This window comes from Rhipicephalus sanguineus, chromosome 8 (genome assembly GCF_013339695.2).
Source record: "Rhipicephalus sanguineus isolate Rsan-2018 chromosome 8, BIME_Rsan_1.4, whole genome shotgun sequence".
In the NCBI taxonomy this organism is placed as follows: Eukaryota; Metazoa; Arthropoda; class Arachnida; order Ixodida; family Ixodidae; genus Rhipicephalus; species Rhipicephalus sanguineus.
In genome coordinates this window covers 126,316,498-126,341,889 of record NC_051183.1, presented here as the reverse complement: position 1 = coordinate 126,341,889, position 25,392 = coordinate 126,316,498, and the positions used below count along the sequence as shown (strand labels likewise).

The 25,392-nt window shown below is 51.9% G+C and overlaps 1 protein-coding gene across 1 annotated transcript in view; it reads left to right on the top strand.

Moving 5' to 3' along the window:
* LOC119403501 (uncharacterized) overlaps positions 1–25,392 on the top strand; it is a 68,780-nt gene that overhangs the window by 34,532 nt on the left and 8,856 nt on the right. Inside the window, exon 9 of the mRNA XM_037670433.1 lies at positions 24,486–24,571. Coding sequence (XP_037526361.1) covers positions 24,486–24,571 — 86 coding nt within the window. The remainder of the gene's footprint in view (positions 1–24,485; positions 24,572–25,392) is intronic.

Here is a 25,392-nt window from a genome sequence, read left to right as displayed (position 1 = left end):
ACCGTCATCCAAAAGAAATAATGCTGGACCTCGTTGCTCAATAATCTTCTTCGCTTCCGAAAAGCGCGCAGTTATTTTCCCGTGAACTGACGACCTTCTCACGGGGACGTAGTCGCCGACGGAAAAGTGTCTTGTTGGGGCTCCGCGACGGCAGTCTGTGTAAAGTTTGGAAGAAGCTTGGTTTTGTCTGACACGCTGACGCAGCCGTTTCATCGCCTTTGTTGGAATTTTGGGAAAAAAAGATTCCGGTAAATCAACAATGCCTAATCGTGTTCGTGTCAGTCGTCCGTGGAGCTAAACGGCACGTGCTACTCCCGTTGTGGAAAGATGTGTGCAGCGGTAGACCCCCAAATAGTCTGTCACCGCGACACGGATATCATGCCGCTCATATACTCCTATCCGGACAAGAGATTTGAGGACTCTGTTGAACCTTTCTACAAACCTGTTTGCTTGCGGGTGGTAAACAGAAGAAAAGCAATGGCGTATGCCACGTTCCTCAAGGAACTCTTCCAATTCAGCCGAGCTCAACTGCGGTCTGTGGTCGGAAACTATTTCACTCGGGTAGCCTTCACGAGCAAACACTGTAGCAGAAGGTTCTTGGCCATCGCCGTAGAAACTTATCTTGAAAAAAAAACTTCTGGCCATTAACTGTGATAATCAATAAGCGTCACTGCAAAACGGCGATTCATGGGAGCTTGATCAAATGCGCCAATAATATTAATGTCAATCTTCTCCCAAGGGTTGTCAGGGAAAGCTACTGGCTGCGTAGGTGTTACGGTTGGCCGTGCTGATTTGTCACATGACTTGCAAACAACACATGTTCTAACCAGTTGTTTTACCTGGTCATCCATTCGAGGCCACCGGTACAACTCTCGCAAACGGCTTTTCGTACGACTGATCCCCGGATGTGATTCGTGTGCGACTTCCATCAAACGACGAGTAAGGATACTTGGAATTACGATCCTTTCACCACGGTAAAGCAAGTCGTGTACAATGGCCTACATCAAAATGTGGGACTGGCCTACGTACATGAAAATGTGGGATTAGCTCCGCTTCCAGAGAGTTTTTATCAGGCCAAGTAGACAAAACAAAGTCCATGACTTATGTAATTGTACTGTCAGATGCACTCTCTGCTTGTAGTTCTGCCATGGTTAGCATTGGAGAAAGAAGGCAAACGAACTCATCTTCGGAAGCCTGATTGGTTTCTCTTGGCAAAGGCAGTCGAGAGAGTGCATCAGCCACCACATTGTCGCTTCCCTTACGGTACTGTACGGTGTAGTTGTAACAAAGAACTCGCGCTAACCAACGTGAAATCCGCAGTGGCCAATGTCCAGCACCTTTGGTTGACCGGAAGGTGAGAACAGCACTGTGGTCCATTCGCAAGACAAAGGGGCGACCCCAAAGATACAAGTGCCAATGTTCATAGGCCCAAACACATGCTAAGGCTTCACGTTCGTCTGCAGAGTATTTCCTTTCCTGTGGGCTCAAGGTACGAGAGGCAAAGGGAACGGTCTGTAGAATTCCCTTGATATCTTGTTGCAGCACAGCGCCCAGTCCATACTCGCAGCGGAGGCATTGGTCGTGACGATGACGGGTAGGTTCGGGTCGAAGAAATGTAGAACCTTGCAAGTTGTCAGCAGTGAATTTAAACGGATGAAACACTCTTTAGCATGTGACGTCCAAGCAAATGGCTCGTTCCCTAGAAGCAATGCCCGTAATCGTTCCACATCATCCGAAAAATGGGGAACGAACTTGGAGTAAACTCCCGCCAGACCAAGTAGAGAACGAAGTTCATTGATGTTTGAAGGCGCCGGAGATTCTTTCATCGCTTGGACAGATGACGCTAGCGGAAAGGATCCTTTGCCGTTCACAACATGTCCCAGAAACGTTACTTCCGTGACGTCGAAAGCGCACTTTTAGGTGAGTTTCAGGCCCGCTTTAGAAAGATGGTCTTCTCGAGAACGACCATAGACGATAATGTCGTCGATGTGGAAATGTTCACCTTTGCACTCTTTCAGTATGAGACGAATCATCTTTTGAAATGCTGACGGGGCTGAAGCCAAGTCGAAACATACGCTCTTAAAAGAAAAAAGCCCGTCGGGCGTAATGAAGGTAGTCAGATCATGACTCTCAGGATCCAGTTCTAGTTTATGGTAGGCAGACGATAAATCTAGCTTCGAGAATTGCTTGGCGCCAGCTAAGCTGTGTAGTAGCTCGTCTGTCTGTGGTAATGGAAAGCTATCAACAAATATAGCTTTATTGGGCTCTCGCAGATCAACACACGTTCGTATTGAACCGTTCTTCTTGCGAGCAACCACTATAGGAGAAACCCACTGAGAGGCGTCAACACGCACTATTATGTCTTGGGCTTCAAGTTTCTGCAGTTCAGCCGAAACCTGTTCACGAAGGGTAAACGGCTGCCGTCGTAGCTTGCTGGCAGCGGGTGGAACGGAATCACGAACCTCTAGCAAGTACGAGCTGTTTGTGAAAGAGGTGTTCGTACTCTGAATATAGCCCAGTTGGCAATGTAGGAGTGCTTGAGGCCAATGCAAGACACTGAAGCGATTCAACTTCAATATTCATCTGTAGTGCCGCAATGGCGTCTAAGCCCAGTACAATGGTGCCTTCAGATACAACATACAAAAGAATGCAAGCAGTTCTGTCTTGGCACGCAGCTGAAGTGAAAAACCATCCTCCAACTCTTTCTTATCTTTGACTTGGAGTAGTCGAAAAGCTGCACTGAGGTAGGTTTCAAAGGGTAAGTGCTTGCAAAGAACTAATGATAGAGTTCTTCAGCCAGAATAGTGACAGAAGATCTCACATCAACTAGAAACGAGATAGGCGACATTCACAGCGACGGATGCGTAATGCTATGCTTATGCCCGTCAACAACACAAACTGTTTTTCCGTAACCGTGGGAGCTAGCGTCGTCATCGTCGTCAACATATCGAAATTTCGCGGAATATCCAGACGACCTACACATAAAATCTAAGTGTCCAATGCTCTCGCAGCGCCATCTGCGCTTGCGGGCCTTACGTGCAGGGCTCTTTGCAAGATGATCAGTGGATCCACAAGACAGCAAGCTCGAAGGTTCCTGGTACCTTGTACGGGATGCTCAGATGCTTTGGCTTTGCACTTATTACAAGTTGTGCGTTCATTTGATTGTTCAGAAGACCGAGAAGAGCTTTGCTCTGTTTTAGCGTAAAGAACTGAAGCATCGTCGCAAAACTCCTTAGCATGACTCACGGCTTCTTCTTATTCATTAGCAATAGTCATAGCTCGTGAGAGCGTCAGTGAGGAGCCCTCAAAAAATTACACCATTTCCCTATAAAGGGGACCATGAGGCGATGCGAAGCCGGAGCACCTGCACGATCACGTTCCGTTGGCGTTCGTTGGGCGTGCTACCGACCTCGCGTCGTGGAACGCCAAGAGGAACGATACGCGCGTCTTGTCTCCCCTCTAGACTGGCCGTTAATTCCAACAGGGAGAGCGGGCAACGCGGTCGACAGGCGCGCGAGAGGGAGGCAGCGTAGGAGAGGACAGAGAGGGGGAGGGGACGCGCAAGCGCTGGCGCTCATCGCGGCGTTGTGCAGGAGAGGATTTCGGCATGTCTAGCCCGCGTTTCAGAGGAAGAGTGGTAGTAGAAAGGGGGACGGGAGACGAAAAGTGGATATGGGAAAGGGAGAGGGTAAGAGGAGTGGGGAGTGGACAGGGGGAGGGGAGTAGGTGAGTGGAGAGGGGGAACGTGAGAGGGAAGTGGACAGGAGGAGTGGTGAGGGGGAGTGGATAGGAGGTGTGTGGAGGGGATATGCGCAATCTCATTATGGGTGGTCACGCCGCACACCACCCCTACCACCACCGCCACCAGTTTGAACTCCGCTATAAGATGCTTCGCATCTGAAAGAAACCGCTCACGTAAATGATGATTCGTCGTTTTCGAGACCAGCTGATCACGTAGCATCTCATCAGCGAGGCTTCCAAACTTACAGTCCGCATTGAGGATTTGTAAACAGCGACGTATTTTTCTGCTGTCTCACTTGTATTCTCAGCACGGCGACTGAACTGTTGTCAAGCCACGATGACGTTGACTGAACGCTTGAAATGGCTCGAAAGCAGAGCGATTGAAGAGTCGTACACGTCATTCGTCGACCCGGTGTCACCTGTGCTCAAAGGACTGTCACTAGTAGCGGCAGCAGAACCAGATTGCAAGTCCGCTGGCTCTAGTGTAGAGAAGATCCGCAATCCCTCTATGGCAAGACATGTGAGCAGGATAGCTTTTCGGCGTTCGGCTGGAAGCTTTGAAGCTTCGGAAGCCATCACGTACGTCTGAAAGGCCTGCTTCCACTGGTCTCATGGGACAGCCGGATAACCAGGCGAAGGCAAGAAAGGCGGTGACGGTTGCAATCCCGCAATGCTCATTGTGGTGATGCTGCAGAAATCACTAGGACTCTTGCACGTACATGGGTAGAAGTCTCGTCACCAATTTGTTGTGTTAGAACACAAGGGAACGATGTATCCGATGCCTGAACTGCGTTTCTCCGCACAAAACAAGAAGAAAAAAACATGGCTGATCTTTCCGTCATAGGAATCGGTATAACACGAAAGTGAAACGTGTCTCACAGAACTAGTGCTTATTGTGTAGTGATATATGAGAGCTTGTACAATGTCTATTCGTGTTTGGCAGCTATAGCACCGTTTAACGTGGATGCACCCATGTTGACAGCATGTCTCTACCGCCACGACTAACGCCCATGATCATGAATAAACCGTTGTGGTAGTTGACGGTGTGAACATATATTTAGACACACCGAATCGTGATTCCCGCGTAAGGATGATATCAACAAGCTCATAATCAATACTGGTACCCGGTATGCACTTCTTCAAAGCGTCGTCAATTAAGGAGAGAAACGGCACGGTGTGCGCTTTCTAGTAATCGGTAGCCGACACCTGTGCTCATGCATACGTAACACACACTGCGCTTCAGCAACACGGGAGGTAGAGGGTAGAGGTTCGTAATCTAAGCCGCAAACGCGTGCGTCCCGCTGGCCTCTGTCTCGCACGCGCTGCTCTCGCTCCACCAAGGCACGATATTCGCCCGTCGAAAACGCGTCCTTTCTGCAACGCATATTGCAGCAGTTTTGTTAGTCGGTGCTCTCGCAATTGAAGCAGTGGGTGGCGGAGAAATCCCGTTGGTACACGTGGAAGCTGCACTACTCCGATGAGCCGACGCGCGCTAACACGAAGCCAAAGGCAAAGAACGTAACTGCGTCAAGAGTGCCTCTGCGACGCCAGCGCAGCCAGTCTACCTCTCTGGTATCATCGCGCACAATCTAGGAGTAAGCGCTAGTAAGTGTCGATCGTGAAGCATTACTTCTTTTCACATCTCACAGATGGCGGCACCGCCCCGCTCCGCCCGCCGCGAAAGAGAATAGACAGATTTAGTTGGGCGTCCGTAAGAACGTACGGACGCAGCCTGCCAGCCATTTCCTATGGCAGGCTGCGTCCGTACGTTGTTGCGGACGCTCAACTAAATATGTCCAATGATTGAAAGATATAAGGCGCGTACGCGCCGTGTCTAGCATCTCCCGAATTAGCTTAGTCGGCAGGGCGTCGGGCGCTTGCCGTCGCGGCCGCAACGTCGTGGGTTCGATTCCCAGCGGGCTATCGTTTTCTTGGTTGTTTTCTTTCTCACCCGTTGGTGTCCATTTTATCAACGTCATATCCGTGACGGATGTACTTGGTGGATTCCGGCATAAAACACTTTCGTGTTAAAAATTCGGCAGATCCCACGTACCCTGGGAATCGATGTTATGCGAAGCATGCGCGGGGTGGTGACTGTGGCGTAATTTTTCACATTGAGCGAAACGTTACGGAATGACGCTAGAGAAATGTGGAAGTGGTATACGCACACTCATATGTTGAATAGTCGCATATGTATTACATTGTTACGTGCACGAACGGGGTTTATTGACATGCTACGCAGCGGTAGCCTCAGCGGCCTTGAGTTCGCACCGAGGTTGTCGCTATCGCAAGGTGCGTCCTCTTCCTCTTCACCTCTCTCAAGCCCAGACCCACTACACACAGGTGCACATACCCAAACTACGATTGTAACATCTCTCCGCACGCAGACGAAGCCCACCGGGCGAGTCAAACAGTCTCTCTAGGAATGAACGACTTTAAACGGGCAATATGCGTAAGTTCAGTCTTTGCAGCACGTCGCCATTGGCGTGGAGGCGAGCAACGCGGTAAGTCACTTCGCTTATGCGGTCGAGAACAACATAGGGTCCAACATAGTGTGCCAGCAGTTTTTGACGTAATCCACGTTTTCTGAATGGTGTCCAAAGCCACACGAAGTCACCGGGTTCATATGTCACGTGTCGGCGTCGGCGGTCGAACCGTAAACACGAGCGTTCTTGCGAAGTAAGAGTGCGCAAATGAGCGAGACGTCGGGCCTCTTCCGCACGGCACATATTCTTGGAAATGCAGAGATCGTCGTGGTCTAAATCGTGTCGAGTGTATAGCCTGGCGGTCTAGCATAAAGAAGAAAGAAGGGACTCTAGCCGGTAGTTTCATGCTGTGCGGTGTTGAATGCATAAGTAATGAAAGGCAGAACATCGTCCCAGTTTTTGTGATCTGATGCGACGTACATGGACAGCATGTTCGTGAGAGTTCTGTTTGTGCGTTCAGTAAGACCGTTCGTTTGAGGGTGATAGGGCGTAGAGTGCCGAAAACTTGAAGCACATAGACGAAGCATCTCTTCGACCACGTCTGCCGTGAACTGGCGTCCACGATCACTTATAACGACTTTGGGAGGTCCGTGCCGGAGAACCACAAAGTGTAGCATGAAGAGGAACACGTCACGCGCAGTAGCCGATGGTATAGCAGTCGTCACGCAGTATCGTGTCAGATGATCGGTGCACACGACGATCCAACGATTTCCCTTTGAGGACCGCGGAAAGGGACCAAGAAGGTCAATTCCAACTTGCTCAAATGGAGTTCTTGGTGGCGGCAAAGGGAGTAGTCGACCAGGAGGCGTACTTGTAGGACGCTTGCGACGTTGACATTCGTTGCAGCTAGACACGTATTGTTGCGTGGTCTGATGCATCTTGGGCCAGTAAAATCTTTCTTGAAGGCGGTAGAGAGTCCTCGTTGCTCCAAAATGACCGGATGTTGGATCGTCGTGCATGGCTCTCAAAATGGAAACGCGGAGACTCTTCGGGACTACCAGAAGATATCGCGAACCTGTAGCAGAATAGTTCTTCTTGTATAGTAGCTCGTCGCGTATGCAGAAACGTGTGACCGATGATTTTCGTCCGTTAGCAAGAAGTTTGTGTAAAGTACTCTCCTTCTGCTGCTCAGTCCTAAATGTGTTCTTGTCAGGAAAGCCTGGCTCTAACGATGCGATGTGCCCGTCGAAGTTGTCCGCGTCACAGACCGTCGTGGGAAGCGGCAGCCGCGAAAGGCAGTCTGCATCAGCGTGCCGGCGACCACTTTTATATGAAACCGTGAAGTCTTACTCCTGTAGACGAAGTGTCCGACGTGCAAGTCGACCGGATGGATCGCGCAGATTTACCAGCCAGCACAGGGAATGATGGTCGGTCACGACGGTGAAGGGGCGTCCGTATAGGTATGACCGGAAGCGTTGTACTGCGAAGACCACAGCAAGACACTCCTGTTCAGTAACGGTGTAGTTACGCTCAGACCTGCTTAGGGAGCGACTCGCATACGCCACGACATATTCTTTGGTATCGACGCGTTGAACCAAAACAGCACCGACACCAACGCCGCCAGCATCCGACTGCACTTCTGTGGGAGGCATAGGGTCGAAGTGTCGGAGAATCGGATGGGACGTCAATCGGAAGTTGAGTTCGCAAAAAGCGGACGCACATTCCGGGGTCCATTCGAACCGTAGGCCTTTTTGAAGCAGGCACGTCAGTGGGTGCACGATGATAGCGAATGCAGGAATAAAGCGACGGAAGTACGAACATAGTCCCAGAAAACTCCGTAGTTCTTTGACTGAGCGTGGCTGGTTGAAGGCTTCCACTGCAGCCGTCTTCGCTGGATCAGGTCGTATGCCTTTTTTGTCTACCAAGTGGCCAAGAACGAGTGTTTGGCGCTCTCCATAATGGCATTTCTTTGAGTTTAACACCAAACGTGCTTTGCTTAGACAATCGAGCACAAGGTCGAGACGTGTGTTGTGCTCACGGAACGTGCGCCCAAAGATCACTACATCGTCTAAATAACACATGCAGACTTCCCATTTGAAACCGCGCAAGATGTTGTCCATGAAGCGCTCTAACGTGGCTGGCGCATTACACAGCCCGAACGGCATCACATTAAATTCGAAAAGTCCATCCGGTGTTACAAATGCCGTTTTTTCCTTATCTTCCTTGTGCATTGGTATCTCCCAATAGCCTGACCGCAAATCGACAGAAGAAAAGTAAGAAGCCGATGAAAGGCAATCTATAGCGTCATCGATCCGTGGAAGAGGATATACATCCTTTTTGGTGATAGCGTTGAGGCGACGGTAATCAACGCAAAAGCGCCATGAGCCGTCTTTTTTCTTCACCACGATTACTGGCGCTGCCCACGGACTGCACGACAGCTGGATAACATTTTTCTTTAGCATGTCTTGAACTTGTTTATGTATAACTTTGCGCTCCGAAAGTGACACACGGTATGGCTTCTGACGGATAGGGCGATGACATCCCGTATCAATGCGGTGCTGTATGCGAGAAGGAGGAAAGGATGGTGGATCCTCCTTCTGGGCAAAGTCGAAAAGTCCGGAGTGTTTCATGAGAATACTCGCCAGTTCACGACGCTGGTTAGTGCTGAGCTCTTTGTTGATTATAGCCATAATTGAGGAGTCTATGGCGTGCACAGTATCAGAATCAGACTCATCCGCGGAATCGCTGCTCTCTGCAAGGTTGGCAAGAGAAACTACTTGCTGTTCGCGAATCGCCGCAAGCTTCAGACCCTTCGGCAGTGTCGTGGGTTCATTGGAACAGTTGATGGTCCATAAGCTAGTGCGCCCTTGAACAACTGACAGCGTACAATAAGGTATCAGAACATTTTTCTTCATGCAACTCAGGTGAATCGGTTCCACGGTAGCGTCAAATGTCTTGTCGGTTGTGGGGGAACATGTACCTGGGAAGCACTTTGCTGACAACGGCGGAACAATTGTATCTGTGCATACGTAAAGGGCACTTTCGTGACAAGGCAGGTGTTCCATAAACGCAGACGGAATGCCCGAATCTACGGTAATTTCTCCCGTTCGACAATCAACATTAGCACTGCACAGCTACAGGAAATCCAGGCCCAGTATTACGTCATGCGTGGCATGAGGCAGAACTACGAACTCTGCGTTATATACATGACAACCCAAGCTAACTTCCACACTGCACACACCAACAGGATGTAGGAGCATGCCACTCACTCCGTGAAACGTATCGGTACGGTCCCAGCAGAACATCACTTTTCGACCGAGGAGGCGCTTGAACGCGAAACTCATAACGGAAATGGTTGCTCCTGTGTCCACTAAGGCCATAGTTCAAACGTTGTCTATCCACACACACACCTTATTCTTGAACATACAAACTGACGGAGGTATTTCTGTCGAAATCGTAGAATGTTCCAGCGACCTCACCTCCAACGGCCGCGTCGACTAGTTTTCCGGAGGGGGCGACGGGTATCGGGGCCGAGGAGACGGCGAACGGCTTACGCGAGGAGCAGGCGGTGGTGTCAAGCTGCGATCGGAGGCCGGAGAGGGGTTTCGCAACATCCATGGTCTTTGGTTGACCGAGCTTCCTGTGAACATGTAGGCACTTGACGCACGAGGTCGGTCAGATGTCGTCGAGCGGTTGTACCTCGGTGGCTGGCGGCGATGGCAGTACCTCGCAATGTGGCCCTCGACGCCGCAGCTGTAGCACACGGGCAGAGGTCGTGCAAAGAAATGCAAAGAAATGCTGGAGGGGGGGGGTGGCCAATACATACAACAATAAATAACAAGAATAAAGCAAAAAAGTACAACAAACAATAAGCAAAAGTACAATCCTCAGATTCACTAACACGCGTAATATGGCTTGATGCGCACGACATGAACGACTTCAGGTCGCGCACGGCGCCGCAGAGAGTTCGTAATGCCGTCAGGGACAACCTCGTAGTCGAGTGCGCCGAGGTGTCGAAGTACCCTGTACGGTCTGAGGTATCGTCGAAGAAGCTTCTCACTAAGTCCCCGTCGGCGTATTGGCGTCCATACTCATACACGGTTACCGGGTTGGTATTCCATGTGGTCGTCGAAGGTTGTAGCGGCGGCTGTCAGTCGTCTGCTGGTTCTTGATCCGTAGGCGGGCGAGCTGTCGTGCTTCTTCGGCGCGCTGTAGATAGGTGGTCACGTCGATGTTTTCCTCGTCGGTCACGTTTGGTAACATGGCGTCGAGCGTCGTTGCCGGGCTCCGTCTGTAGACCAACTTATATGGCGTCATCTGTGTCGTTTCTTGTACGGCCGTGTTGTAGGCGAAGGTCACGTACGGAAGGATGGCGTCCCATGTCTTGTATTCGACGTCGACGTACATGGCCAGCATGTCGGCGATGGTCTTATTTAGACGCTCGGTGAGGCCATTGGTCCGCGGGTGGTAGGCGGTGGTGTGGCGGTGGCTCGTCTCGCTGTATTTGAAGATCGCCTGAGTTAGGTCCATAGTAAAGGCGGTACCTCTGTCTGTGATGAGGACCTAGGGGCGCCATGACGCAAGACGATACAGCTCCACGAAGAAGTTGGCTACCTCGGCGGCACTGCCCTTGGGCAAGGCCTTTGTCTCGGCGTAGCGGGTGAGATAGTCAGTTCCCACGACGATCCACTTGTTTTCGGTATTGGACGTCGGGAACGGCCCCAGTAAGTCCATCCCGATTTGCTGGAACGGCCGTCGAGGTGGCTCGATAGCCTGCGAAGTCCGGCTGGCCTAGTGGGCGGTTTAATGCGTCGCTGACAGTCCCGGCAGGTCTTTACGTAACTGGTGACGTGGGCGTAAAGGCGCGACCAGTAGAACTTCTCCTGTATTCTTGCAAGCGTGCGAGAAACACCCAGGTGTCCAGACGTCGGGTCGTCGTGGAGAGCCTGGAGGACCGCTGGCCGCAATGTCGAGGGTACCACGAGAAGGCAATCGGCTCGAAGCGGTGAGAAGTTCTTCTTTAGGAGAACACCGTTGCGCAAGAAAAACGACGTCAGTCCCCGCGTGAATACCTTCGGAACAACGGTGGCCCTGCCCTCGAGGTAATCCACAAGGCCCTTCAGTTCCGGGTCGGCTTGCTGTCGTTCGGCGAAGTCGTCGGCACTTATGCCTCCCAAGAAGCTGTCATCATCCGGGTCGTCGGTCGGTGGTGGGTCGACGGGAGCACGAGACAGGCAGTCGGCGTCGAAGTGTTTCCTTCCGGACTAGTACACGACGGTAATGTCAAACTCTTGAAGTCTTAGGCTCCAGCGTGCGAGGCGACCTGAAGGGTCCTTCAAGTTAGCTAGCCAGCACAAGGCGTGATGGTCGCTCACAACTTTGAAGGGCCTGCCGTAGAGGTAGGGGCGAAACTTTGACGTAGCCCAGATGATGGCGAGGCACTCCTTTTCTGTTGTGGAATAGTTGGCCTCTGCCTTAGACAGCGACCGGCTAGCATAGCTGATAACCCTTCCCAGTCCACCCGTCCGCTGCACAAGGACGGCAACGAGTCCTACGCTGCTTGCATCGGTGTGAATCTCCGTATCGGCGTATTCGTCGAAATGCGCAAGTATCGGAGGTGTCTGCAGGCGTCGTTTGAGTTCATGAAATGCTTCGACTTGCGCTGTTTGCACCTGAATTCGACGTCGGTCTTCGTGAGCTGCGTTAGTGGATCGGCTATCCGTGAAAAGTGTTTGACAAAGCGTCTGTAATAGGCGCACAAGCCGAGAAATCGGCGCAACGCCTTCTTGTCGGTGGCTGGCGGGAAAGCGGCCATGGCAGCTGTCTTCTGCGGGTCTGGGAGCACTCCAGTCTTGCTGATCACGTGACCCAAAAACAAGAGCTCCTGGTACGCGAAGCGCCACTTTTCTGGCTTCAGGGTGAGCCCGGAGTTCTTGATTGCTTGAAGTACGGATTGAAGACTCTGGAGGTGTTCGTCGAAGCTCGAGGAAAACACAACGACGTCGTCCAAGTAAACAAGGCAAGTCTGCCACTTCAAGACAGCTAATACAGTATCCATGACTCGTTGGAAAGTCGCAGGTGCCGAGCAAAGACCAAAGGGCATGACCTTGAACTCGGACAGGCCATCCAGTTTTATGAAGGCAGTCTTTTCTCGGTCTCTCTCGTCGACATCGATTTGCCAGTAGCCGGTCTTGAGGTCCATCGAAGAAAAGTACTTCGCGTTGTGGAGTCGATCTAGGGCGTCGTCTATACGTGGGAGAGGGTACACGTCCTTTTCGTGATTTTGTTCAGGCGACGATAATCGACGCAGAAACGTAGGGTCCCATCCTTCTTCTCCACTAACACCACGGACGACACCCACGGACTCTTTGAAGGCTGGATGATGTCGTCGCGTAGCATTTCGTCGAATTGTTTCTTTATGGCCTCCCGTTCTCGTGTCGAAACTCTGTACGGGCTCTGACGAAGTGGCCGGGTAATTTCTTCTGTTATGATGCGATGTCTTGCGATCGGTGTCTGCCGAAGTCTGGACGACGATGAAAAGCAGTCCTTGTATTGCAGGAGCAGGGTTTTGAGCTGGTCTTGCTTGACCTTCGGAAGGCTCGAGTTGACGTCGAAATCTGGTTCGGGACCTCGACTTGTCCAAGCAGGTTCGGCAGCATCGAAGAGGGCGAGAGCATCGCTGGTGGCTACACATTCTTCGATGTAGGCGACCGTCGTACCAATGTTGAGGTGCCTATATTCGTGGCTGAAGTTTTTGAGCACTACCTTTGCTTTACCGCCACGCAGCTCGGCTATACCTCGTGCGACGCAAATTTGATGGTTCAGGAGTAGGTGCTGATCGCCCTCGATGACGCATTCCATGTACGCAGGTTTTTCGGTGCAGACGGAAATAATGACGCTGGAACGCGGCGGAATGGTCACCTGCTCTTCGATCACATTCAGTGCATAGTTCCCTGGCGTCGCGCGGGGCGGGAGCGCTTTGTCTGAGGTTAGTGTTATCGACGCAGACCTCAGGTCGATGACGGCGCCGTGGTCACGTAGGAAGTCCATTCCAAGTATCACATCCCGGGAACATTTTTGTAGGATTACAGAGCTCACAGGATAAGTCCGGTTGTTGATGGTGACTCTCGCCGTGCAGACACCAATCGGCGTTATCAGGTGGCCTCCAGCTGTCCGGATTTCGGGTCCACTCCAAGCGGTCTTTACTTTCTTCAGCTTGGTGGCGAATGGCCCATTGACGGCAGAATAGTGGGCCCCAGTGTTAACGAGAGCGGTGACGTTGTGGCCATCGATGAGAACGTCGAGGTCGCTAGTTCGTCGTCTTGCGTTGTGGTTGGGTCGCGGCGTCGGGTCACGGCTGCGTCGGTATGTTCCGCTGCTTCCATGTTGCGTCGTCGGGTCTTGTTCGGTCCGCGAGGTTTTGTCGACAGGGCTTCGTCTGCTTCGCGTCGTGTTCTGCAGGTCTCGTCGCGTTGTCGTCGGCGGCGGCCGCGGAGAATCTTCGGAATTTCGTCGTACAGCAACCGCACCTCTATCGGTTGCTGCCCTTAGTTTCCCGGATACGGGCTAGGCGACCGGCCTCGGTTTGGGCCAGTGTACTGCCGGCGGTGCGGTGACAAATAGCGGCCCGGCGAAGGCGAGCGGGAAGGTCGTCGTTCTTGCCACTGTGTTCCGGTGACGTAGTCGTCGATGTCACGAGGCCGTTCGCCTGGCTGCGGGCGCGGCGCTTTGACGGCGAATCCTCGAAGCCCCATCTGTCGGTACTGAGAGCGGCGGTACGTGTGGCAGGCCTCCCCGCAGTGGTAGCAGAGCGGGCGGTTGTCAGAGGCGCGCCAAACGTCCGTCTTCCTCGGCGTGTATCGCTGGCCGGCTGGCGGACGGTATGACGTCGGCGCTGGCGTCGGTGGTGCCTGGTGGTGGAACTGCTGTGGCGGTGCGGCGTCGTGACGTGGGCGAGGAGGGGGGGGGGGCGTTGCGTCGGGCTGCAGCAGCATAGCTGACTGCTTGGAGCTGCGGCGGCGCCGGCTGAGGAACACCCAGTGACTGTTGGATCTCCTCGCGTACAACGTCAGCAATCGACGTCACTTCGGGCGGTGCGAAAGGTGCGAGCTTTCGCAGCTCCTCTCGCACGATGGCTCGGATCGTTTCACGCAGGTCGTCGGAGAAGAGTGGTTGAACGTCTGCCTACGCAGGCGGCGAGCGGCGATTGAATTGTCGGGTGCGCATCTCCAGCGTCTTTTCGATGGTCGTCGCTTCGGAGATGAATTCCTGGACAGTAATCGGTGGGTGCCGCATCAGACCCGCGAACAGCTCTTGCTTTATTCCTCGCATGGAGTAAAGCAGGAGCTGTAAAGCATGGAGACCAGGTCTGCGCGGCGTCTTCCAAGGCGAAGTATGCGTGCCGTAGCTTGTCCTCACTGGTCCATTTATTCAAGACGGCGACGCGGTCGTACGCTTCTAGCCAGCTTTCCGGGTCTTCAAATGACGATCCGCGGAACGTTGGCGGCTCCCTGCGTTGTTGTAGTACGACTACCGCGGGCGATAGCACAGGGGCTGTCATCGTTGCCGCCGTCGTGGTCATGGCCTGTATCTTCCGGGTCTTATCAGGTAGAAGCCCGTACTCTGGTGCTAGACCTCGTTGTCTGCGGCTGGCACCCTGGTCGGGGTTGGCGTCGACGTCTTCTTTGCGACTTGGACTGGGTTCACGGCTTCACGGGGGCGTCCGGAACATGGAGCAAAAGCACCTCTACCAGATGTCACGAGGTCGTGACGTGGACGAAGACCGCAGGTGACGTGTCCGAGATGAAAGTCTTTATTTGGCCGAACTTGTGGCCGAGAAACGGAAAGGTAATTTACAGCAATACACACTGTATGCACTGATAGCGGCGAACAGAGCGTCGACCGTCGATCAACTGACGAGCGGTGAAGCGCATCGTCATTTAAACATGTGCCGTCGAATATTCCAGCGTTATCGCTGGCTGTCGTGCAAATTCTAGAATAAGCTCGAGTGTGCGCGTCTTGCGCGCAATCTTAACAAAACGATCCACAATGATCGCGAAGCTTCTCGAACAATGAGGCGCGGTTCGCGCTGAGCGTGGCTGACAGTCTTTATGGCCAAAAACTCAATACAGCAAAAGTGATAAAGAAACGCACGTGGCAGTATTATGGTTTTGGGACATAAAAAGTTCGGCAGATCCCACGTACCGTGGGAATCGATGTTATGCGAAGCATGCGCGGAATGGTGACTGTGGCGTAATTTTTCACATTGAGCGAAACGTTACGGCATGACGCTAGAGAAATGTGGAAGTGGTATACGCACACTGATATGTTGAAGAGTCCCACATGTTTTATATAACCAGTTGTTTACAGGTGCGTAACGATGCCAACAGCAACTTGGGTGTTACCAACACCAGACGCGGTAAGCTGATATGTAGTGCTTATATTCTTCAGTACTGGATAGCGCGAATCCGAACAGGACACAGAAGGAACATGACAAAAAGGACAAAATCCGAACAGGACAAAAAGGAAACGTTCCAGACAGCTTGAATGCAATCTCTGAAGACAATCTGCCAAATAAAGACTCTAAATGAGACCACTCGTGATCTCTGCTCTGTTCCTGCGATTGAATTTATTGATGCCCGTCGTTTTAAATCGGGGTTTAGCCAACACCACCATATGAAGCACTGGCAAAATTGATGTTTACGCTATTGTCACTATGTTTAAAAGATGTTATACCAAATTTCGGCCAAATGCCCTACACTTTCATATGTACATGGTAGCACTATTTTTCATGAGCATGTGATGACACTATTCTGTAACTACCTAGAACACAGAAGAAGGCTACATATAGGAAACTACCAAGACAAACTCTCGTAGCTAAGGGCTCATTTTCATTTCTTCGAAGCGCTTTCATGTTTAGGTACAGAGTGTGAGAGCAGTTAACTGACAGCACTGTCTCTTGATCAGGTTTCACTTCGCAGATTTTACCACAGCGCAGCGGCAAATCAATTTCTTTGTGCGCGCCCACGCCACTCTATAAAGTGACTCGTTAGAGTTGTATGTTGTGAGCCCGTCAAACTCCGTTATTTCTAATGTTATCATACGATACACTTCTGTTGGTCTTTAATAAAGGTTATACGAAGTCATAGATTTTTGGTACGGAAAAGACTGACACTCACCGTGTATATTATATGAAAGCCTTTGTATTCACGGACTTCAACAAACTTTGCCAAGACAGGAACAGGCCAAGGATCATTTGGCTTGTACGTAAAGGACATCTCGTTTCAACAGAGGTTCACCGAGAGCTTCGTCTCCTGTGTTGGAAGAAAGCAAAAAACAAAAAATAATACACCATCTCCCGCTAAATGGGACCATGAGGCGATGCGAAGCCGGAGCACTTGCACGATCGCGTTCCGTTGGCGTTCGTTGGGCATGCTACCGACCTCGCGTCGTGGAACGCGAAGAGGGACGCTACGCGCGTCGTATCTTCCATCTAGCCTGGCCGTTAATTCTCACAGGGCGAGCGGGGAACGCGGTCGACAGGCGGGCGAGAGGGGGGCAACGTAGAAGAGGAGAGAGAAGGGAGGAGACGCGCATGCGCTCGAGCTTATCGCGGCGTTGCGCAGGAGAGAATTCGGCATGTCTAGCCCGCGTTTCAGAGGAAGAGTGGAAAGGGGGAGGGGAGAGGGGTATAGGAAGGGGAGGGGAGAGGGAAAGTGGAGAGGGGAAGGGGAGGGCGAAAGTGGAGAGGGTGTGTGGAGATGGGAAAGGGGAGAGGTGAGTGGAGAGGAGGTGCGTGGAGAGGGTATGCGCATGCGCAGTAAGGGTGGTCACGCCGCACACCACCACCACCACCGGATTGAGCTCCGCCTTAAGATACTTCGCATCTAAAAGAATGATGCTGTTGCACTGAACGTGAAAGCTGTAGGAAGTGCGGAGCAGCGAATCGCCTGTCCGTCATCGATGAACTCAGGGAGCGTGCGTTGGCACTTGGGACGAGACGCCAGAGTAGAAGTGGACCGGACGAGCGCAGCCTCTGAGCGTCAATGAATGATCTGTGTTCCTTCAGCCACCCTCGCGCTCACCGTAAAGCGTGCCCTGGCGTTCTAACCATACATCAAGCAAAGCATCTATGGCGGGAAAGGGAACAATTTGTGATGCATTGGCTCCCTCTACCTTCTTCTTTTCTCTCCTACTTTCTCTCACATCGATCCTCCTTACTCTCATTTCACTTTTTTGCCCAATTGCTATGCAACACTATACACAATTATGCTATGATCTTTCCTCTCATCACCCTCACTTACCTTTCCCACTCATTTGCTATAGTTGCCAGTGATATACATGATTTGGCCTGCGTGACGCCAAGCGACATTAGATGACAGCATACACCTCTACTCTTTGCCTTCCTCCTCACCATCACTTCCCATTCCGGCCCCGTCCTATACATGGTTAAGCTATAGGTGGCTGTGCTATGCATGATTCTGTCAGCCTAACGCCATACATGACTATGCTTCGCTTTAACCTCTTTTCTCCTTGCCCTCCTCACCCTCCATTTATTTTGCACCCGCTTGCTATACAGGGCCACGCTATACGTGATGTTGCCTGCATGACGACATACATGACTACGCTATGCATTACCCTCTCCCTCCCTCCTTTCTGTCATCATCTTCACTTTGCTTTCCCATCCCTTTCTTATATACGGCTATACATAATTTTGTCTGCGTGAGGTCGTAATGACTATGATATGCTTCACCCTCTCCCTGCACCTTGTCCATCCTCCTCATCCTCACATACCTCATCCTCGCGATCGCTTGCCTTTCCTATCCCTTTGCTATACATGCCTATGCTTTACATCGTCGACTACATCGATTAAAAAGTTGATTAGATCGCGAGAACTGCTCATTATAAACGGATATTTAATGATTGGAATCTTGCTTTCTGCTAGCAGTCCTACGAAGAGCCCCTCTCTGAAATATTTACGCGGAACGGACATTCATCTTCGTGTGTTTTAGCAGAAAAAGCACATTTGCAAGCACAGTCCTTCACCTTGTCTAGATCTCGAGAAAGGGCGTCCTGATTAGGGTACTGGCACAGCGTACTCGCCTCTATATGGACCCTTTTAGGGCGTGGGTAATTTCTCTTGACAAACACGGATATAGAGGCTGCCAATGCATTGAATCGTTCGTTCTTTTCTCAAGCACAGTTAAACCACATTCATATCACCCGGAAACCGGAACAACGAGTTGTCCCTTAGGTGTGTAACAGTACCGTTCAGCGCGTACGTAGGGACGAATACAGACAACCTTTGAAGTACGTCGACTTCTTCCGAGACGCATCGGTCAGCGTCGGTGTCAGGTGGATTGCTGCCATCTTCCTCGCCATGGCTAGTCAATCTGGCGCCGACTTCCTTGGTTCAATGACGGATTTCACTCGTCGGCAAAGAACCTTACTGGCATTGACCGGAAGCTGGACGTCCCCGATTGTGTGGATGGTGCTCCGGGTCACAGACGCTTTCTCTGGTAGACAGGCCGGCAGTTGCTGCACGTTGCGGACAAGTGGAAACAAAAAAGTGGTGTTGGTGTCATATCTGCATCGCATAAGCCACAGTCTTAAGAAGATTGGTAAAAGAGTTCTAGTGGACCTCGTTCTTTCCGTCCCTTTAAACCTTTCTGACTTGTGTTCACATGTGAACAATTCCATGTAGAAGTGTTAAAACTGCAGTGAAAAAACATTATGGCAGCTTCGCTCTAGAGGTGCCAAGGCTGAAGGAAGAGCGCAACTGGGTGGCCTTCCGTCTCTTTTTTTTTCTTTCTTCTTTATCGTTCTCTATGTTCCTTGAATCCCTTTTTGTATCTGTGTATTCTATTTTTTATTTAATTTTTTCTCCCTTTTTGTATTTTTATTTCACTTTCGCCCTTTTTTCGCTCTCTTCATTTCTCGCTATTTCTGTCTTTCCTTCGCTTTCTGTACCGCTCTTTGTTTTTGCATCTCTTTTTCGTGTCTGTTCCCTTCTATATTGCCACATGAAAAGACGAAGACAAAGACCAAGAGAGCTAGCAGTGGATAGTGTTTGACATTCGTGTCTTGCTGTCCCGCTCTTCTTGCCCCTACAGAACCTACCACGTGACAAGCTGGTGGAACTTCGGTGTAATCTATGCATTGCACCCCTCAGAGTAGCAAGAGCTCAAGCAACGTGCCGGTGGTTACGCCTGTGGACCGCGCCAGCGAAAGGATCCGAGGACAAGCTCCTTAGTTTGGACGGCTCCCAGACAACATGACGCCTCCGACCATTGCAACCGACACCAACCCAACCAGTAAGAAAGGCACAATGCCACTGCCCAATCCTCGAACACCGAATTCCTTTTACGGCACTGCGCATTACGATGTGGCTCGTCTCAATACGAGTTTCTGCCATGCACATCAAGTGAAACGACACAAACAAACTGCGGCACGTCTATTTCAGTCCCATGGGTGGCGCACGTGTTTGTTACGAGAACCGTGCATGCATCTTAGCGTCATGACAAGACTTCAAACACCCGCTTCTTGGGACTTATGCCAGCCCTGATCTTCGGGGGCGAGCTGTGCGTGATATCCACTCTCACATCCAAATGCCGAACGAAAATGTTGCAATTTAGTCGAAGACATGTAGCATCATTTCCGGTGAGCTGACCCCAACATGTGAAAAGAGAAAAAGATGCGGTTGCCCATCCGTTGAGTGAAACAGCACCTTTTTGGTGGGCTTGTGCACAGTGGGCACAAGAGTGTGTCAGAATTTCTTTCTAAAGCCGTAACCTTTGAAAGTACTGTTAGGCAACGGGCTACATCATACGAACGACAAGTCAACGCTGCCTCAACTATGTATTACTTCGGAGCATTCGGTGGGCCCATGGATTTCTTGCGAGAGCTCATACGCACAGTAATACGCGAAGAACTTCAGAAGCTGTCGGTACCCTCACCCCCACTATTCCTAGTTCTCCAGCGTTGGTCGAGACGACGTCCAGCATGCTCTAAGAGAACCGCCTTTCATGAGAGAACCTCACCCGCCGAATGACTTCCCCCGAATGTCGTATGCTCAAGCTTTTAGGCAACCGACGACACCTGCAATTCTGCTCCACATCACGACCCCCGCCATGCTGCAGAAAGCCCAAGCGGCCCCGTATTACAACGGCCATCGACTGGCCCCGCGGAAATGAGACACATGGCGTGCACGTGATCGGCGTCCTCTCTGATTCCGCTGTAGCGAAGCTGGACATGAATATCAACAGTGCACATATTGTTACGGGGAGAATATATTTACATTATATATAAAGAGAATAAACTGAGCGGCTGGCAAGATGGCGCCCAGCTTGCAGGGTCTGTCAACGTCGTCCTCTTTCTTGCCTTCTTCGTTGTCCTTTTCAGCCCGTTACATTATTTCCCGGCGGCTCAAGCACCGACCCAGTGGTCATCAGGAGGCAGTCGAGTATATGGCTTTATCCGCGTAGCATGAACTACGTCAGTGCGAGGGTGAACGACGGTGGGGTTACTAGGGGCGATTTCGTAGGTGACGGCGGTCACTGCCGTAAGATGCGGTAAGGGCCTGAATAGCGTGGGAGTAACTTCTCGAAAGCCCCAGGCGGCGCGTGGGGGACCAAAGCAGAAGCAGAATGCCGGGTGAGTAGTGAACGTCGCGGTGGTGGGTGTCATATATACGCCTCTGGTGGTCCTGCGAGTCCGCTAGTCGGCGTCGAGCAACTTGGCGCGCCTCTCGGACCTTCGTTATTGCCTCCCGAGCGTACTCCGACGTATAACTCAGTCTAAACGGCAGGAGTGTGTCGAAGGGTAGCGTAGGGTCGCGGCCGAAAAAGGAAAAATGGAGAGAATCCAGCGGTATCGTGTCGAGAAGAATTATAAGCGAAGGTAGCAAACGGTAACGTAGTGTCCCAGTCGCGATGGTCAGCGGAGACATACATGGATAGCATGTCAGTAAGAGTTCGTGAGGCGCTCGGTTAGGCCGTTGGTTTGCGGATGATAAGCAGTTGAAAGCTTTGTGTGGTGGCAAGCAGCGTAGGAGGTCATCAAACACTTTCGAAAGGAAGTAGCTTCCTCGGTCGGGGAGGAGCCGAGGGGCGCCGTGGGTGTAGGATGACGTCCTCGAGGAGAAGTCGGCAACGTCAGTTGCACAGCTAGTTGGAAGAGCCCGTGTGATCGCGTATCGGGTTGCATAATCAGTTGCTACTGCAATCCACCTATTGCCCGCAGTGGACGTAGGAAAAGGGCCAAGGAGATCAACACCCACACGGTAGAATGGCTCTGATGGTATGTCGAGCGCTGAAGGCGTCCGGCAGGATAGTAGGTTTTTTTTTCGTCTTTGACAAAGATCACAGGCAGCAATATAACGGGAGACGTCGCGGTACAGCCCAGCCAGAAGAAGCGCCGGCGAACTCTGTCATAGGTCCGTGAAACGCCGAGGTGACCGGCTGTCGGCATATCGTGAAGCTGGGCGAGAACAGTCTGACGCAGGTGAGGAGGAACGACGAGTAGTCTGTCGGGGCCGTCAGGACGCATGTTGCAACGGTACAATACACCATCATGAAGCTCAAACATTCTAAGGGAAGGGTCGGGCGTCGCGGATGTTAGCCTTTGGATGATATCGTGCAAGAAGGTGTCCCGCCGTTGCTCGATTCCAATGTCGTGAAAAGCGGACAGAGAGAAAACGTTGGTAGAAAGGTTGGCCGTAGAACTGTCTGGGGGTCAACAGGAATCGGGACAAACAGTCGGTATCTTGGTGCAAGCGGCCGGTTTTGTACACAACTGAGTAGTCGAATTCTTGGTGGCGCAGAGCCCAACGACCAAGGCGGTCTGAAGGGTCTTTCAGGGACGAAAGCCAACACAAGGCATGGTGATCAGTGATGACTGTGAATGGCCGGCCGTACAAATAGGGGCGAAATTTTCCGACTGCCCAAACGAGCGCCAGACATTCGCGTTGAGTAATGGAGTACTTGCGCTCAGCAGGAAAAAGAAGGCGGCTGGCATAGGCAACAACGCGTACCCGACCTTGTGTCTTGGCCAGGACTGCACCGATGTCATGACCGCTTGCGTCGGTACGGACTTCTGTTGGAGCTGATACGTCAAAGTGGGCGAGAATAGGTGGAGAGGTAAGCAGTTGTACCAGATTGGAGAACGCATCCGCTTGCTCAGGACCCCAGACGAAGGCAGCGTCTTTCTTGAGGAGCTGAGTGAGAGGGCGCGCGACGTCGGCAAAGTTTTTGACAAAACGACGGAAGTAAGAACAGAGGCCGAAGAAACTGCGAACGTCTTTGGAACAAGTTGGCACAGGAAAATCTTTCACAGCCCGTATTTTATCTTGATCAGGGCGAACACCGAAGGAATCAACGAGATGCCCGAGCACAGAAATTTCACGACGGCCGAAGTGGCACTTGGCCGAATTTAGCTGCAGGCCCGCCTTACGGAAGACAGATAAGATCTTCGATAGCCTTTCAAGGTGCGTCACAAAGGATGGAGAAAAAACGATTACGTCATCCAGGTAGCAGAGGCAGATGGACCACTTGAAGCCATGCAACAGGGCATCCATCATACGTTCAAACGTGGCGGGCGCATTGCACAAACCGAACGGCATCACTTTAAACTGGTAAAGGCCGTCGGGAGTGATAAAGGCCGTCTTCTCACGGTCCATCTCGTCAACGGCAATTTGCCAGTACCCGGAGCGAAGGTCGATTGAAGAAAAATATTGTGCACCGTGAAGGCAATCCAGGGCGTCGTCAATGCGTGGCAGAGGATAGACGTCCTTCTTTGTGATCTTGTTCAAATGCCGATAATCAACGCAAAATCGCCAACTGTTGTCCTTCTTCTTAACAATACAACAGGGGACGCCCATGGACTGCTGGAGGCTCGATGATATTCCGAGAAAGCATTTTGTCGACTTCTTTTTGGATGATTTGTCGCTCAGTATGGGAGACGCGGTAGGGTCGCCGATGAATTGGTCTCGCATCGCCTGTGTCAATCCGATGTTTAACAACTGACGTTTGTCCGAGAGGGCGGTCGCCAAGGTCGAAGATGTCCCAAAGGACGCAAGGAGAGCGCGCAGTTCATCAGCATGTTTGGGTAGGTAAATCGGGTGCAATCATCTGAGTTAAGGCACCTTGTTCTGATGGAGTAGTAGGGGAAGGTTTCTCTGCACACGAATCTCTGTCGTAACTTAGAGTTGAAATGTGGCAGTCGGCCGCCGGCATGATTTCCGCAAGTGAAATGCCACGAGGGAGAACTTGTGGACATAGGCCAAATTCACTAGCGGTAGACAGGAGGCGTTGTCCGTTATAGTAACGAGAGTGTGCGGAAACGCAACGTTTTTGCGAAAGCAGGACTTCAAGATTGGGAGACACTATATAGTCACCGTCGGGTACAGGTGGTACAGGTGAGACGCCGACGTAAGTAACTGTCCGTGGAGGAAGACGAAGGTGGTCTGCGGAACAGAGCCGGCTTGGAGGGCAACCGGGAGGGTCAACAGCAGTAGGTAGAGCGAGTTGCACAACGCCGGCAGAACAGTCTATCAAGGCCGAGTGTTCCGACAAGAAATCAAGTCCCAAAATTAGGTCGTGAGGGCAATGTTCTAGGACGTAAAAACATACCGATGTGTGGTGTCCGGCGACGGTCACACGAGCTGAACACACACCAATCACGGCAGCTGTTCCACCATCGGCAGTTCGGACGACAGGGCTTGGGGCAGGAGTAACGACTTTTTTTTAGGCGTGTTCTGAGGTCAGCGTTCATAACAGACACGTGCGCGCCAGTGTCAATAAGGGCCGTAACTGGTACAACGTCCACGTCTACACTGATAGTTTCCGATGTGCGGGCAGGGTCAGTAGAGGATTTTGGCATCGGGTCGTGATTGCAGCATCACCTCTAGGAGCTGCTCCCGTCAGTTTTCCGGAGGTGAGCGCCGGAAGGAGCTTGGGGACGGCGATCGACGAGATGGGGGCGAGCGGGAAAAACGGCGTTGCGGCGAAGGTGAGCGGCTGAGTCGAGTGGGCAAAGAAGTGTCAGGCGTGAGCGGCTGTGTTTGCGGCGATGAGCGTGGATTACCGGGAGGGGCGATGGGACGGAAAGTAAGGCCATGGTGTCGAGTTAGACCATGAACGGCAGTGACGAGAAATATGGCCTACACGACCGCAGTTGAAGCATATTGGCCGGTCGTCTGGTGTGCGCCATTCCGCCGGGTACGATAACGTGGGGAGCGGAAAAACGTCGGTTCGGTGTGACAGCAACAGTTGGAGTTGGTGGAGCATATTCAGGTCGATGAATTGAGCAGATGTTGTTCAGGCCGACGTTGGCCAGTTCCTGACGCACGACGGACTGGATGAGGGAGACGGTGGCGTGATGGTTGTCGGAGTTGAGGGTTGGGTGACGTGAGCGTGAGCGTGATTTTCGGTGGACAATGGGACATCACTGGAACTTTCCGTAGAAGGCAGGCGGGGGTCTTCGCAGGTGGATGTAGCAGCCGTGTTAGGTAGGCGTGTAAACTGGTGGAGAACACGGCGGCTCTTGGGCTTCCTCAAAGCGCCGGCATTCAGAAATGATCTTGTACGGTAGATGAGTTCTTGAATACAAGCAGGTGAAAGGCATCATCTGCTATACCCTTGATGACATGGGCAACCTTATCGGCTTCCGACATCTGCGAATCCACCCTGCGGCACAAAGCAAGCACGTCCTGAATGTACGTAAGGTAGGATTCGGTGCATGTCTGAAACACGAGACGCGAGCTCTTTTTGGGCGGAGCGCTGACGTCCCAGAGGTCTGCCAAATAGCTCCCGAAGCTTTTGCTTGCATAACTCCCAGCTGGTCAGCTCTTCCTCGTGCGTTTCATACCAGACCTTCGCGGTGTCTGTTAGGTAAAATCACATTGGCCAGCATGAGCGTTGGTCCCATCGCATACGTACGCCCACACGCTCGTATGTCTTTAGCCAGTCTCTACGTCAACGCTATCGGTGCCCGAAAGGGTACCTGGGTCTCTCGGGGGCTCCAAATGAGGGTTGACGGGCCGGTTGGAGAACGCACAGTAGCCGCTGAAGGGTGGCATTGTTGACTTCCGTCGCCATTGAGAGGCAACTAGGCGCCCGCTGCGAAGCTTCGTCTTGCGTGAAGTTAATACCCCCACCTCCACCAAAGATGTTACGGGGAGAATATATTTACAATATATATACAGGAATAAACTCAGCGGCTTGGCAAG